The following is a 17,500-nucleotide window of genomic DNA, read 5'->3' on the forward strand; positions in this document are numbered from 1 at the left end:
CGAAAAAATGGCGCCTGAAGTTAAAAAGTTTTAATAACAAGAATCTGCAGTCAGTGATGAAATAAAGTAGGAAGCACAATGCTCTTTTTCAACAGGCATAACAGAAAACACAACAGCCCCACCCACCAAGTATATCATTTTACTGCAAAGTAATAAGGCTTCTAATATACCATTACTAAGGACAGTCAATCATTTCAAAGTAGCCACCAACACCTTAACTGCCATCAAAGACCTAGTGAAAAACAAGGAGGCAGACAATTCCACTTCCAAGGCTTTCCTTGGCATTACATTTTGCAGAGGTTGTAACAACAAGCAAGTCAGCAAAACATCTAGAACACTAAAACTCAGACTTCGTGAGCACATACACCTGCAGATAAGATGACCAAAATAATGCTTTATTGTAACATAGAACAGCAAGGCCCATCATGAAATTTAACAAAGCCACACTGATAATTCACAAAAAGAATTTATATGGATGCAAGTGCTTAGAAGCACCCATGATGGCAATCAATGACATTATACCACAGAAGTCAGGCAAGTATATATTCAAAACCCTGATCAAATGATTGGGTGACACCTCCATTAGATGATACAAAGTTATACCAAAAAGTGCTATAGCAGACCTGTCAACTCACTTCAGACACATTCCATCAATGCCATCTCTTAACATGTTATCCCATTTTTGACCTATGTTTCCCTGACTTCTTGTACTATATATACTACTTGTTCTAGCTACTCAGTATTAGGGCTGAAGAAGTCACTTGTGGTGAAAAATTTCCTTAGTACATTTCTTAGAGTGTACATGTCCTTACCTATTAACTGTAAGCAAATTTTAATGGTTGGGTGAAAGATGGAGTGAAAGCAAAGGGACTGATAAAATATTCTAATAAAAATGGCAATGAATGGATACTTGTTGCTTGTGTATCATCATGCACAAATGTTGCTATTGCCTACTAATAACTAAGAAATACATGCAACTACAAACAATACTGCATAACAATGAGTACAATAAAAATGGCGTATAAAAAAATGAAAACTGCAAACATGGGTCTGATAGATTTTCACACTGAACTGTAAATAAATATATAGTACATACTGTCTTTTTTCTTTAATACTTACGTAAAAACACTGCTTCCGCATACGAGTCTATTAGCCACTGCAATGACACTACATACTGACATGTTGAAATTGCACACATAAACTTGACAGTGCGCTGAGCTGAGGAAGACCCCATGACAAGATGAGTTGCTTCATTACTTGACCTGGCAAGGTAGCCACCTAACTCAAGAACATTCTGTAAGTGCACAAATTTGAATTAATATATCATTATTACTAGCTAAACACCAGTCACTAACATATTCATTCTACCTTATATTTAATAATTATTTATTCCTAACTTAATTTTTTTACAAATTCATACTCTATCACAGTACTGAACTCACCAGTGCTCATTTCCACTAGTCAGCTAATCCTGTACAAAAATAAGTGTCTATTTAATCCCTTCTATTTTACACTAATGTTTCACTCAAAGTAAATTCTACAGATTTCACTGCTACTTCTAGCATTTTTGGTCTAATACACAGAAAGTCCTCAAATAACATTGTTTTGTTCAATGTCATTTCATTATAACGATGTAAAAAAAAAAATTGATTTCTGGCTGGGGCCACTGTCAAGTGTGGAGTTTGCCTGCCACTTTTCTTATTGTTTTTTTTCTGGAATGTATGGGGGTAGGAGGTGCTCCTTACAATTTTTGCTTTGCAAACATTTATTCCTTGATTTAATGCTACTGCAATGAGTGCTACAGGCACAATTTATCCCCTGATGGCTGTGGCCACAAAAAAAAAAAAAAAAAAAAAAAAAAAAAAAAAAGGGTGACATAAGAAACAAAACTAGAAGTTTTAGAGAGGTATGATCATGGACAGTGAGGTGTAGATATTGGAAGAGCTCTTGGTCTATCACCAACAACTGTATGAACAATCTGCAGTAATGCTGCAAAGATTAAAGTTTGTACTCAAAGTGTAACACCTTTAGCTGCTACAAAATTAACTTGGAATAGAAGCAGCATAATGGAAAATATGGAAAGACTTTTAAATATCTGGACAGAGGACATGCAATGGCATTACTCCATATTCACTAATGGCCATACAAATGAAAGCTTTAAGTTTATCTAAAGAAAAAACAGGGTTCTAGTGCTGCAAGTGAAACCTTTGTGGCAAGTTGTGTTGGTTTGAGCATTTTAAGAAATGGTCAAGCTGCATAACATACAAATGGCAGGTGAGCCTGTATACTGATTACCCAGCCTTACTGAAAAAAATTGATGAAGGATACACACCGCAGCAAATTTTTAACATAGATAAGACAAGACATTTTTGGAGACGAATGCCAAAATGAACTTCCATTTCTAAAGAAAAAACAGCACCAGGATTCAAGGCTGCTGAAAGCAGCCTTGGTAGTAATGCTTCAGGAGATCAGGCTGTTTATCAGTCTGAGACACCAAGAGCTATGAAAGGCTACTCTAAACCTCATCTTCCTGTTATTTGGTCAAATAAAAAGGGGTGGATCACCATAACAGTGTTCCAAGAATGGTTTACTTTGTGTTTCTGCCCAGCCATCAAAGACACTGTTGGGCAATAAAGCTTAGCTTCTTTTGGACTATGCTCTAGGTCACTTACCTAACCTGGATGACCTCACAGATAATGCTCAAGTAACTTTTCTGCCTACAAACACAACCAGCTTGATTCAACCTATGGATCAAGGTGTTATACCAACATTCAAAGCCTACTATTTATGGTGTACCTTCAAGCAAATAATTAAATTTTTAGATGGTGAAGCTAAACCCACAATTCAGCAGAGGCATGGCAGGCAGTGAAAACAAAAATAATGAATCCTGTCTGGCATAAAATTTATCCAGACTGCACTACAAACTTTCCAGGGTCTGAGCAGCCATTACATAAAAGTCATCAGGAGATTGTTGGACTAGCACACCAGGCTAGATTTAATTAAATAAATGAAGATGTAGTGGAGTCACTGTACTTGAATCACACGATGAAGAATTATCTAACGAGGACTTCATGGAGATGGAACAACAACGTGCTGAAGGAGGAGGAGGATGAAACTGAGAATGCAGAACCACCACGAATCTTAACAACTAAAGATTTGATTGAGGCTTTCCAGTTGTTGTACAAAGCTATGGCCATTTTCACCCCAGCTAATCAAAAAGTTGGAGCAGTTGCAATGCCAGCAACACCAACACCTATCACACCACTCCAACCTGAGGCAACACCAGGCCCCTCAGGAATTTCTTGCAACACCCCCACCCTCACCTTCCGTGATGGTAATGACCAAGCTGCTTTTCTGACCTTCAGAGATCATGATCAGGACCCAAGACTTACCTTTATCCATCACCAGTGATGAGGATTAAGCCTCCCTCCCATACCACCCACCATCATCACTATGACTGCTGTCACTCACTGATTCACCAAATACTGGGTAAACAATTATGTTACTTGTTTTAATTAGTCTTTCTTAAATGTATGTATAGTTCACATTTATTTCACTGTTTATATCAGAAGTGTTTTGGGTTTTTATTTAGAAGTTTGGTGATTTTTTTGTGACCAGAAATATGCCATAGTAACTTAATTCTTGTTTATATCAATTAGTCTATGGTAAAATTGGTTTCATTTTATGTTCTTGCTTAAATTCGCAGTTTTCAAGAACCTATCAACAATGTAAGTGAGGACTTACTGTACATTACAATAAATCAATAAATAAATTAAATAAGCAGCCAAAACATTTCTACAATAAATATATAAGTGTTGCACATTCCTCTTATTCATCAAAAACAATATTTACTTATCCTGGTTCTTACCCTTTCAATATCTTCTTTATTCTTCACACAAGAAAGAAGAATGCATGGTCTTTGCTGTTCTGGTGGTAATTCTTTGTTGATGACTGTCAGGTTACCTCTGACACCACCCATGCTCACAGTTCCTTGAGACAAGCCACTGGGAGTACCTGCCAACTGATTTGGTGCACATGGAAGTTGTGGAGTGGGTGTAGGCATAGCACTAAGGTGAGGCGCAGGTGGGGGTTCCAAACGAGAGCGCTTGTTTTCCTGATCACCTGCATACACAATGATAATAAACAAGGGAAATTTGGAGCTTTATTTTACTATAGGAACTCAAGTGAATAGCTGCTTTCTAAAAAAAAAAAAAGTTCTTTATTTTTACCATGATCTGATCTTCCTTTTATCCTTGATAAATTAACTAATATTTTGTATTTCCTACATATTACCCTCCAGAGGGTGTATAAATTTGTAGTGGAGGGAAGGCAGAGTAGGGGTCATCCTAGGAATGATTGGGGGAATGGGGTGAAGGTGGTTTTGTATTAGAGGGGATTGAACATCCAATAGGCTTGTGTGAGTGTGTTAGATAGCAGTGACCAAAGGCAAGCATTGTTTTGTTTTGATGTGCTGTTGGAGTGTGAGCAAGGTAACATTTATGAAGGGACCAGCTAGCTGGATTTGAGTCCTGGAGGTGGGAAGTACAGTGCCTGTACTGTGAAAGAGGGGTGGAGATATTGCAGTTTGGAGGGGTATCTGAGCTGTATTGTTGGCACTCCTCTGGCAAGACGGTGACGGAGTGAGTGATGGTGAAAGCATATTTTCTTTTTGAGTTACCCTACCCTATGCCAGATAATACAGTTTACATCCAATGAAACACTATTAATTAATCACTGCAAACATGGCAAATACACTATAAAACAGGACCAGTACAAATCATCATCTTTCAACAAACCGGCCATATCCCACCAAAGCAGCATAGCCCAAAAAGAAAAACAAACTTTTCTCTTTTTAACCTTAGGAATGTATACAGGAGAAGGGGTTACTAGCCCCTTGCTCACGGCATGTTAGGCGCCACTTATGACACACAATTTATGGAGGAAGAATTCTGTTCCACTTCCCCATAGAGAGGAAATAAACAAGAACTAATAAGAAAATAGAAGAATACCCAGAGAGGTGTGTATATACAGCCTCTCCTCACTTAACGAAGGAGTTCCGTTCCTAAGACCACGTCGTAAAACAAATTCATCACTAAGTGAGGAGTATACTATAATGGTAGTGGGTTTGTGTCAACCATCTTTGATATTGTTTTAATGTCAACTTTGCACCATTTATAACATTTCTGGTATATTTTTAAATGTTTATACAGTAGTGTACTGTATATTGTAATACACGGAATAGAGAAAATCAAGTCTAATATACATCATTTATGGGGAAGCACTAAATCCAGGATCTGGGATCACTGCACTTGTGGCACAGACTTAGACTAGGTCTGCCAAATTGGACAAACTATTACAGGAATAAGAACTATTAGGAAACACATGAAAAAGATAAATGTATATTAAATATAAGTAGAAGTTTTTAAGATTTACCTGCCATCTTGCATGTTCAAGAGACAAAGAAAAAACAAGTCTGCATAAGTGCAAAACATGTTGTAAGCATTCATTTCATGCTCCCTTGTAAGGAGGATACAGTCTACTAACCTACTACTGCACCTACAGTAAACTCTTAGTATTTTTAAGTACATCATTTGCAAAATTATTCACTATTTGATAACTAGTTATATAGTATACCAATTACTCTTTCATAACCTCCTGGCTTCCATTACACAGTAATAAATATCAAAATCTTGGCTTGATCATTGCTGGAGGCCAGACTTCCAAACATCCATAATCTGCTGTTTACCAATGAAACTAGTCCTACTACATATATAATTATTATGTTTTTACAAAGAAGATATACAATATACGCCTTTATTAGTGTTCATCAAGTCACCCGAGTTTAATGATCACATTAACAATGAGTGCAGCACTAAGGGTTTTAAATACTAATAACTGCAGTTCTTAACCAATCTCAATGAAACTTAAGTGAGCTGCCTACCGCATATGTATATAATGAATAGGCGCAAAGCATCAATGCATGGAAAAAATTGAGGAAAAAAATATGATTCTGTAACTGTACAATATACCTACTGTGTACTGAAAAGATGTTTTCATAACACACTGATATTCATGGGATTACTGTACTTACCATCTGCTTCAGTTTTTCTCTTCCTCAATGCTATTTCTCTTACAGCCTTAGCCTTTTCTACAGATTCCTTTGACACACTTATTGGGTACTTCCAGGCATCTGTCAGTAAATAAAATTAAGCAGGCTATAAAAAATATTTAATATCCTGTCAACCTTACTCCTTTCTCAGCACATCCAAACCAACAGTTATTAATTAGTGTTCTCACACTTCCAAAAGTTTCAGATTTTGAGAAGACTACAGTACTTGAAGCTGTGATTCCTCCCCAGTTATTAAGACAATATAGCCCCTTAACCCTTTCATGTGTAGACTCATTTCACATGAATATTCACCATAAACAGCTCCTTCCACACTTCAGTATTACTTTGTTGTTTCTGTGCATACTAATTTTCCAAAGAAAGTATCAAATATAATGTCTATATGAAAGATCACTGCATACTTGAGCATCATCACACTAATCAAAAATGAAGGCTCTGGAGCTGGAGCTCAATCCTCACAAACATATGGGGAAGTTACATTTAGGTGAATATGTTAATGTGCTCACATACAAAAGAGATGATGACAAAACAATAAAGAAATGTTTAGGGAAGATTACTAGCTTAGACCAGGTGATCCATTTATAAAAGAATTACAGACTGTTAAAACATCACAAGAGATAAGATGTACAGAATGTAATAAAATATTTCAAGAGATATTACTGACAGAACTAGGAGAGGGAGCCAGACTGAGGAATACTGAAGTATAAGGAAGTAACAGAAAATGAGGTAAAGAAGAACCTAATAAAGATGAATCTGGGATAGCTAATGTGGTTGGATATAACTCCAAAGATATATTGAAGGAGAGATTATGCCCTAAGCAAGCCACTATCAGACATATAAATTACCCCACTGGAAGCAAGAGGCACATCCTGATATGCAAGAAATCACAGACAATATAGAACACATTATAAAAGGGACATGCATGAAGTCCTAAACTCCAGTCCAGTATATCTCATATGTATATCCTATAATGAAAAATATTCTAATAACAAAAATGATGAACTGCCTGGAAAGAACAAACTTATTATGAGAGGCTATAACATCAGGTAAAGCAAAAATCAATACTTGTAATTCAATGCTTACTGAAGAGATGAGAGGCTAAGGATGGATCTATTCGCAGTGGGTCATCTAAATAGTGTTGATAGCGTGTACCATGATAGACTAGTGGGGGAGTGTTTTGACCCAACAACACCTCGCTCAGCCAAACACCATTTACAACTGGTCTTTTCCATTCTCGTGCTTTAGCTACTTTGGCTCCTTCTAATCTGCAAGGAATTAAAACCCAAGCCATTATAGATAAAATTGTAGCACAAGTAAAAAACAAAAAAGAAATCAACCAAGAACTCTAGCATTATTCACTAAATAGAAAAACATTTTGTAAATCAAAGCACACTACTTTTATCTCTATATCTCAAAATGAACCTTTTCATTACAGGTAGTCACATTTTATTTGTTAATCTGGGTTTGAATAAATAAGGACTGGGTCTAACCCACTTAAAAACTTCTTTCTTTCTTTCAACAACTGGCCATATCCCACTGAGGCAGGGTGGCCCAAAAAGAAAAACGAAAGTTTCTCTTTTTAAATTTAGTAATAAATACAGGAGAAGAGGTTACTAGCTCCTTGCTCCCGGCATTTTAGTCGCCTTTTACAGCACGCATAGCTTACGGAGGAAGAATTCTGTTCCACTTCCCCACGGAGAACTTAAAAACTGATTACCATTCATTAGTTTTTTTACACTCTTGTCACACAAAATACATGTCAGGATTCATATGTACTGTCTACAAATATACATGCGACCTCACCAAAAGACTGGTATTCATAAGAAAAAAAATAGAAGAAGTAAATTTTTGAGGATATTTGTTGGTTACTAACACTGTATTTCATGGTGATGAAGATAGGGAAGCTGTGATTTCGTGTATAGGGCAAGTTAGGAGGAATAACATCTTGCAGGAGTGAGAAGCAAGTTGTGAGTGTGGGAGAAGTTTGTGAATCGGTGGGTAGAATGAAAGGGGGTAAGGCAGCTGGGATTGATGGGATAAAGACAGAAATGTTAAAAGCAGGTGGGAAAATAGTTCTGGAGTGGTTGGTGCTTTTATTTAATAAATATATGGAAGGTAAAGTACCTAGGGATTGGCAGAGAGAGTGCATAGTTCCTTTGTATAAAGGCAAAGGGGACAAAAGAGAGTGCAAAAATTATAGGGGAATAAGTCTGTGTGGTGTAAATATTATGCAGAAAATTCAGAGTGTTGAAATTAGAAGATGTGGAGTTAATAAAAGTATTAGCCAGAGGGCTGGAGAGGGGTTGTTGAGGTGGTTTGGTCATTTAGAGAGAATGGATCAAAGTAGAATGACATGGAGAGCGTATAAATCTGTAGGGAAAGGAAGGCAGGGTAGGGGTTGTCCTCAAAAAGGTCGAAGGGAGAGGGTAAAGGAGGTTTTGTGGGCGAGGGGCTTGGACTTCCAGCAAGCGTGCATGAGCATGTTAGATAGGAGTGAATGGAGACAAATGGTATTTGGGACCTGACGACCTGTTGGAGTGTGAGCAGGGTAATAATTAGTGAAGGGATTCAGAGAAACTGGTTATTTTTATATAGCCGGACTCAAGTCCTGGAAATGGGAAGTACAATGCCTGCATTTTAAAGGAGGGGTTTGGGCTATTGGCAGTTTGGAGGGATATGTTGTGTATCTTTATATGTATATGCTTCTAAGCTGTTGTATTCTGGGCACCCCTGCAATAACAGTGATTATGTGTGAGTGAGGTGAAAGTGTTGAATGATGATGAAAGTGCACATTTTCTTTTTGGGGATTTTCTTTCTTTTTGGGTCACCCTGCCTTGGTGGGAGACAGCCGACTTGTTTAAAAAAAAAAAAAGTCTGTTGACCTAGGTAGAAGGTTGGTAGACAGAAACTGCCCAGGAAGGCACTACTGTCCTGCCAAGTGAGTGTAAAATGAAAACCTGTAATTGTTTTACATGATGGTAGGATTGCTGGTGTCCTTTTTTCTGTCTCATGAACATGCAATATTTCAGTATGTCTTGCTACTTCTGTAGACAGCCTGTACTGTCTGCACAGACAGCCTATGCTGTCTGCCAGCTTAGTTCATATTTCGCTCCATGCTGGTGCTGCCACCTATAGGCGTTGCCACTTCAGCCTGCCTGCCCTTGCCTCACTCTCACTCACACAGCGGCCTAGCAGCAAGACACAAGGCCTACTCCTTAGCTCTCTCTCGTGGGATGGCCCTGCCCGGGCCATGGGCACAACACACAAGCCTGTGTACCCACCACGACCTAACAATAAACAAAGAAGCCTCCGAAGAAGACGTATCATTTACTCCCCGCTACCAGAACACCAAATAATTTTTTTATAAATGGTGGAAAGTGGTGGTCGCAGCAGTTGTTTGCCCGGAGAGAGGAAGGAGAGGTATGAAATCATCTTCACTTCATCACCCTACACAAGAAGCATCTGTCTCTCAACAAGTTATCCTGATGTGTCTGCACGTTTGAGCATCCAGACACAGGTACAAGCAGGATCCAGCCGAAATTCTCCGAGAATTGTAAGCGACCCCACGCTGTTTCTCAAGTCGCGTGTTCAGCGTCACTTGTATGTTGCTGTTCAGCTCAGCACAGCTGTTTCAGCAAGCCAGAGGTGAGTTTCGTGGTGATTTCTGCGTCCGGTGTGAGCTTCTCCACGTGTTTGTGTGTGTGTGTGTGGGGGGGGGGAGGGAGGGAGGGAGGGAGGGAGGGAGGGAGGGAGGGAGGGAGGGAGGGAGGGAGGGGAGGGAGGAGGAGGAGGAGAACGCTCACCCGTCTACCATACACTCACCACTACTCACTCCCTCTGCTGTGTTTTCTGCTTTTTTTGTGTGAATTCGTCGCCAGTGCTGTGTATCCGAGTGCTCGAGGCCACTCGAAGCTACGTGGATCAGTATGCCACGTAGATCACGACGCCATGTGGGTGTGGGCGATGTCACGTGTATCTACAAGTCACGTGAGTTACCAGATGTCCCAGGCCACATGCTGTGGTCTGCTGCCCGCATCACATTGACGTCACCGACGATGCTGCCCGACTTCACGACGTCACCGATGTTGCTGCCCGACTTCATGACGTCACGATGTCTGCCTGACGTCACCTCGAGATGTCTACTGACGTCACAGTGCTGCTGACGTCACCTCGCGACATCACGCCTGACATCACATGATGTCACCATCGAGTGTTTAGTAATTGTTTCAGTATTGTCGAGAAAATTGAGAGAAGATATATGTCGTGTGCTAATTAATTCCTCACAGTCAGTGTTCTCACATTTTAGTATGTCTTAGAGTCAGTTTTATGCACAGAAAAGCATCATTTGCTAGTTTAAGCCATGTTGTACCGCATGTACAGCGGGTGTGTAGTTTCCGTGTGTCCAGTGAGGTCTGAGCCAGACCTGAGTAGTACCACTGTGCTAAGTCACCCATGTGACCAGTGCATTTGACAGCTGATCTACTCAGCCCCCGAGTGACCGAGCCCTCTTGTACAGAAAGCTTTTATGCTAGTCGCTCGTGATGTTCTGCAGAATCGTACCTGCTACGATTCCCATCGAGATTTGTTTCACTTCACCTTCAGACCTTCAGAGTGCAGTTATATGTACAGAAACAAGTCTGAGGACGCTTAGACTAACCTCTGCTATAACTCCAACTGTCGAGAGAATGACACATTGTCAGCCTTGTGTCACAAGCTTCAGTGAGCAGCCTGCACAAAGAAGATGTCACTTTGACTGCTAGCTCTCTCACTGCAGTCTGGTGTATGATGTTACGACTCCCAGATGTTTCGCCCAGTCGTCTCTGCCACGACTCGCTCCACAACTCGCTCCATGCTCACCGGCAGTGACAGCCCAGCGACAGTACCAGTCGAGAAGTGTCCTCCTGAGTCGCTTGCCAGAAGTCCTGCCCAGTTGCCGAGTTTTGCCGACGCCTCACTCGAGGGCACCAGCATGTAGTGCCCCAGGTTGAGTGAAACCTGCAGCGACTCCTACGATGACTGCTTCACCGTTCCAGAGGAGACCGTACCCTGTTACGTCACAGCTCAACTGCAGCGATGTCTCCTGTGTTGCAGTATCTGTCCAGACGCAGGAAGGCGTTCAGTGATGCCCTTCGACGCTCACTGCCTATGACCACGATGTTTAGCACACCCCACTTGTTTTTTTCCTTCCCTCCCTGTAGGAAGTTTTTTCCATATTCATATGTATATATATGTTTTTATTTTGTGTTCTGTGCCCTGTTCCCACGAGAGAGAGACCGAGTTCCTTTTACCACCAGTATTGTCGCGTCGGGACGATGCGCGGTAGGTGGCCGAGCGTATGTAGACAGCCTGTACTGTCTGCACAGACAGCCCATGCTGTCTGCCAGCTTAGTTCATATTTTGCGCCACTCAAGTGTTGCCCTCTGTAGCCAGGCCTCTCGGTAGGCACGCCAGCCTGTCTGCCCATGCCTCGCTCTCACTCTCACAGCGGCCTAGCAGGAAGACACAAGGGTTACTCCTAGCTCTCTCTCGTGGGATGGCACTCCCGGGCCATGGGCACAACACACAAGCCTGTGTACCCACCACGACTTAACAATAAAGTAAGAAGCCTCCGAAGACGTATCATTTACTCCCCACTACCAGAACACCAAATAATCTTTTTATACTTCTACTGATACTTAGGTCACACTACACATACATGTACAAGCACACCCCTCTGGGTTTTCTTCTATTTTCTTTCTAGTTCTTATTCTTGTTTATTTCCTCTTACCTCCATGGGGAAGTGGAACAGAATTCTTCCTCCGTAAGCCATGCGTGTTGTAAGAGGCGACTAAAATGCTGGGAGGGGCTAGTAACCTCTTCTCCTGTATATATTACTAAATGTAAAAGGAGAAACTTTCGTTTTTCCTTTTGGGCCACCCCGCCTCAGTGGGATACGGCCAGTGTGTTGAAAGAATGAAAGAAAGAAATATGCAAGATTTCAGGTATGTCTTGTTACTGTTACTTACACTTATGTCACACTTCACACGCATGTACAAGCAAATATATACACACCCTTCTGGGTTTTCTTCTATTTTCGTACTATTTCTTGTTCTTATTTTCTCTTTTCTCCATGGGGAAGTGAAACAGAATTCTTCCTCCGTAAGCCATGCATGTTGTAAGAGGCAACTAAAATGCCGGGAGCAAGGGACTAGTAACCCCCTTCTCCTGTATACATTACTAAAGTTAAAAAGAGAAACTTTTGCTTTTTCTATTTGGGCCACCCTGCTTTGGTGGGATACGGCCGGTTTGTTGAAAGAAGAAAGAAAAAGTCTGTTGAGTATATCTGATAAAATGTATGGTAGAGTTATTATTGAAAGAATTAAGAGTAAGACAGAGTTTGATAGCAGATGAACAAGGAGGCTTTAGGAAGGGTAGTGGGTGTGTAGACAAAGTATTTACACCTACCATCCGACTTACGACCGAGTTCGGTTCCGAGAAACCGGTCGTAAGTCGAAATGGTTGTAAGTCGAACTTTACTACTGAATATCAACAAAACATTTTTGTAATGACTTTATTTTATTGTTTTATTTTGGTATTTCATGTTTTACTTTACTTTTTATGTTGTTAGCACTGTATTTTATACTGTAAGGTTTAGGATAAACACTGTGTACAACTCAAATAGTTGTTTATTTCCCAGAAATTTGGCATAAAAAACAAGGTCGTAAGTCGAGTGGTCGTAAGTCGAGCAGGTCGTAAGTCGGATGGTAGGTGTACAGTGAAACATATAGGTGAACAGTATTTAGATAAAGGTAAATAGGTTTTTGTGGTGCTTATGGATCTGGAAAAGGCATATAACAGGGTGGACATGGGGCCAATGTGGCAGATGTTGCAAATGTATGGAATGGGAGGTACGTTATAAAAAGCGGTGAAAAGTTTTTACGAGGATAATGAGGCTCAGGTTAGAGTATGTAGGAGAGAGGGAGATTATTTCCCAGTAAAAGTAGGCCTTAGACAAGGATGTGTGATGTCACCATGGTTGTTTAATATATTTATTGATAGAGTTGTAAGAGAGGTGAATGCTCGGTGTTGGCAAGAGGTATAGGGTTAAAAGATAAAGAATCTAACACAAAGTGGGAGTTGTCACAGTTGCTCTTTGCTGATGACACTGTGGTTTTGGGAGATTCTGAAGAGAAGTTGCAGAGGTTAGTGGATGAGTTTGGTAGGGTATGTAAAAGAAGAAAATTAAAAGTGAATATAGGAAAGAGTAGGGTGATGAGGATAACAAAAAAATTAGGTAACGAAAGATTGGATATCAGATTGGAGGGAGAGAGTATGGAGGCGGTGAATGTACTTATTCAGATATTTAGAAGTGGACGTGTCAGCAGATGGGTCTAGGAAAGATGAGGCGAGTCATAGAATTGACAAGGGGAAAAAAGGTGAGTGGTGCACTGAGGAGTCTGTGGAGACAAAGAAGTTTGTCCATGGAAGTAAAGAGGGGAATGTATAAGAGTATAGTTATACCAATTCTCTTATATGGGTGCAAAGCATGGGTAGTGAATGTTATAACAAGAAGGCTGGAGGCAGTGGAGGTGTCATGTCTGAGGGCAATGTGTGGTGTGAATATAATTAAAAGAATTCGTAGTTTGGAAATTAGGAGGAGGTGCAGGATTACCACAACTATTATCCAGAGGGCTGAGGAGGGGCTGTTGAGGTGGTTTGAACACGTAGAGAGGATGGAACAAAACAGAATGACTGAGAGTGTATAAATGTGTAGTGGAGGGAAGGTGGGGTAGAAGTCGGTCTAAGAAAGGTTGGAAGGGGGGGGGGGTAAAGGAGGTTTTGTGTGCAAGTGGCTTGGACTTCCAGAAAGCATGCACAAGTGTGTTAGATAGGAGCAAATGGAGACAAATGGTTTTTAGGACTTGACGTGCTGTTGGAGGGTGAGCAGGGTAATATTTATGAAGGGATTCAGGGAAACTGGCAGGCCGGACTTCAGTCCTGGAGATGGGAAGTACAGTGCCTGCACTCTGAATGAGGGATGTTAATGTTGCAGCTTTATAATTGTAGTGTAAGAACACCTCTGACAAGACAGTGATGGAGAAAAATACCTATGTAAAATGTATTGAGAAATTTGATTTTATTAAAATCTTATGTGATACATTGACTGTTGGTTTAGGAAGACAGGCTGTGATAAATTAGATTTGCTTTGAAAGAATTTTCTCTCAGTAACCCTTCCTGAGAATGCAACTCCCATTCTGAGTAGTAGTAATACTGTATATAAAATAATAAAGAGGGGGCTACACAAAAAATATAAAATTTGAGTATCAAGATTATGAATGTTAGCAGGTTGACAAAAACAGAATTAATTGGAATGAAAAGGTAAGAAAGAGGGGATGAAAATAAATGGTGGAAGAATATGTGTACATGGGTAAAAGAAGCATCAGAACAAAGAGGTAAAGAGTATATGGAATTATGGAAGAATAATAATGAATGAGGGAGTGTCTCCACATTACCCAGTTGTTTAAATAGAATGTATGAAAAGCAACAGATGCAGATAATGTACTGAATTTTGATTTAGCTTTGTTGTTTACCTGGAGAGGGTTTCGGGGGTCAATGCCCCCGCAGCTCGGTCTGACACCAGGCCTCATGGTGGATCAGGGTCTGATCAACCAGGCTGTTACTACTGGCTGCATGCAAGCTGAAGAACAAACCACAGCCCAGTTGGTCAAGTACTGCCTTTAGGTGCCTGTCCAGTGCCTTCTTAAAGACAGCCAGGGATCTATTGGTACAGTGGAACCTCAAATATCGAACTGCTCCCAACTCAACCAATTACTTAAGTGTATTTTTGCAAATGCTTTTATAAGTGTATTGTTAAGGGTCTGAAATGAACTAATCTAATTTGCATTATTCCTGATGGGAATAAATTTGTTCGGTAATGGCACTCGAACAGCCGTCTGGAACGAAGAAAGTTTGATATTTGAGGTTCCACAGTAATCTCCCTTATGCAGGCTGGGAGGCAGTATATTTTGAATTCAAAGAATTTAGATAAATTAAAAAATTAACTTACTTTTTGCAAACAAGGAGGCTATTATGTTTGGAGAAGTATCCAGTGTACTTAGCTCCTACAAGTTGTAACATCAACTTGATAATAGTTCTTTCTTCATTCTCAAATCCGCTTACACTGACAATCAGATCTTTACATGGTTTGTTGTCATTCCTGGGGAAAAATATATTATGATGCAACAGAATATGCAACTACGAATTTTTCTTACATAAATAGATATTTCAACACAGAGTAAGATCTTACCCAAAGGGTGTAGGAAGGTGTATAGCCTGCCAGGGTGGGGCCATCTTACCCCTCAGAAGAACATCATTAAGCCAGAATATGGTTATACAGCGTTTGTTTTCACGGACAGCTTGCATAAAGACTGGCGACTTCTGATGCTTACACAGCAAATGAGTAATACGAGCAGAGTCATAGAGTGGCATTACCTGGTGTTAAAAAAAAAAAAAAAAAAAAAAAAAAAAAAAAAAAAAAAAAAAAAAAAAAAAAAAAAATTAGCATTCCAATATACATAATACTGTACCACATATCCAGATAGACTATTAATTCAATTTTAATTAGTTCTTAAAACTGACATTCACATATCTGCAGTATTAGTTTCATCTTTTGCTTACTTGATTTTACATATAATACAGTACAATAAATGTTAAGGTTAAAAAAAGTTTATCTATTACTTGAATAACAAACAATTCTAGCAGACTCATTGATTAACAGAGTCTCTACATGTATATCAAACCTTAAAGCTGGTAAAGCTGTGTACAAGTACTCACTTCACCACCATGCTGCTGTATAACCCTCTTCCATGTATGTAGTGTCTCCAGTGTGACTTCTCCATGATAGTCAGCAATGTAAAAAACACATCCCACCAGGCATAGCTCCCGTGGTACTGCATTTATCATTATTATTCATTTATTTTTAATCAGAGAAATGTTTTAAAAAAAATTGTCCCAGACAATATATTAAGTGCTAAACATGACTTAAGAAATCGTAATGACACGATTGCAAATAAACCATACCCCCGGCCGGGATTGAACCCGCGGTCATAGAGTCTCAAAACTCCAGCCCGTCGCGCTAACCACTAGACCAGCTAGCCACAATAAGATTCATCCAACTAGGTATATTTCTACACCATAGGAAGGTTAGCACAGGCACCTCTGTGACCACAAATGCAAGTTTTTACAGACGAATCTCCAGCTAGCGTGGCCGTGACGAACTCTAGCTCAAGTCCCTTCACTGCCGTCAACATGACTTAAGAAATCGTAATGACACGATTGCAAATAAACCATACCCCCGGCCGGGATTGAACCCGCGGTCATAGAGTCTCAAAACTCCAGCCCGTCGCGCTAACCACTAGACCAGCTAGCCACAATAAGATTCATCCAACTAGGTATATTTCTACACCATAGGAAGGTTAGCACAGGCACCTCTGTGACCACAAATGCAAGTTTTTACAGACGAATCTCCAGCTAGCGTGGCCGTGACGAACTCTAGCTCAAGTCCCTTCACTGCCGTCAACATGACTTAAGAAATCGTAATGACACGATTGCAAATAAACCATACCCCCGGCCGGGATTGCGGGTTCAATCCCGGCCGGGGGTATGGTTTATTTGCAATCGTGTCATTACGATTTCTTAAGTCATGTTGACGGCAGTGAAGGGACTTGAGCTAGAGTTCGTCACGGCCACGCTAGCTGGAGATTCGTCTGTAAAAACTTGCATTTGTGGTCACAGAGGTGCCTGTGCTAACCTTCCTATGGTGTAGAAATATACCTAGTTGGATGAATCTTATTGTGGCTAGCTGGTCTAGTGGTTAGCGCGACGGGCTGGAGTTTTGAGACTCTATGACCGCGGGTTCAATCCCGGCCGGGGGTATGGTTGATTAAGTGCTAAAGCCTAATTCTAATTGTACAAGAAGTCAAAAACCTGATATTTCATTATTACTTATATAGTTTTAATTTATGTAATAAAATTTAATTTAAACTATATATGATACAATTTGTCAGTTTAAATAAGTTGTTAAAAAATTAAAATGGTCGAGGTAACATTAAATCAAATCATATTAAAATAAGATATGCAGTTGAATCTCATATATCCTAAGTGTTCTATAGTTCACCATTCACATACTAGCACTATGCAACTGAGGCTCAACAACTTGACTTAAATTTACACACACATTGCATTTTTTGTGGAATAAATTTTTACTATGAATATATAATGACTTACACATAATATTAGTATCATGACCAACCAAATGTGGTCGAGGGTAATGAGGAGCAGCAGGAGCCATGACTGGCGTCGGTGCAGGATGAGGGGGTGCTGCAGGCCGAGGGT

At 40.1% G+C, this 17,500-nt stretch overlaps 1 protein-coding gene across 1 annotated transcript in view; it reads right to left on the reverse strand.

The window, feature by feature from the left end:
* LOC128693923 (PAX-interacting protein 1) overlaps positions 1 to 17,500 on the reverse strand; it is a 42,978-nt gene that overhangs the window by 7,387 nt on the left and 18,091 nt on the right. Inside the window, exons 8-15 of the mRNA XM_053783816.2 lie at positions 17,393 to 17,500; positions 15,941 to 16,056; positions 15,414 to 15,598; positions 15,174 to 15,323; positions 7,211 to 7,392; positions 6,092 to 6,190; positions 3,869 to 4,122; positions 1,120 to 1,294 (exon numbers count right to left, since the gene is read on the reverse strand). The exon at positions 17,393 to 17,500 is cut by the window's right edge and continues 129 nt beyond it. Of these exons, the coding sequence (XP_053639791.2) occupies positions 1,120 to 1,294; positions 3,869 to 4,122; positions 6,092 to 6,190; positions 7,211 to 7,392; positions 15,174 to 15,323; positions 15,414 to 15,598; positions 15,941 to 16,056; positions 17,393 to 17,500 (1,269 nt within the window). The remainder of the gene's footprint in view (positions 1 to 1,119; positions 1,295 to 3,868; positions 4,123 to 6,091; positions 6,191 to 7,210; positions 7,393 to 15,173; positions 15,324 to 15,413; positions 15,599 to 15,940; positions 16,057 to 17,392) is intronic.

Source organism: Cherax quadricarinatus, chromosome 33 (genome assembly GCF_038502225.1).
Source record: "Cherax quadricarinatus isolate ZL_2023a chromosome 33, ASM3850222v1, whole genome shotgun sequence".
Taxonomy (NCBI): Eukaryota; Metazoa; Arthropoda; class Malacostraca; order Decapoda; family Parastacidae; genus Cherax; species Cherax quadricarinatus.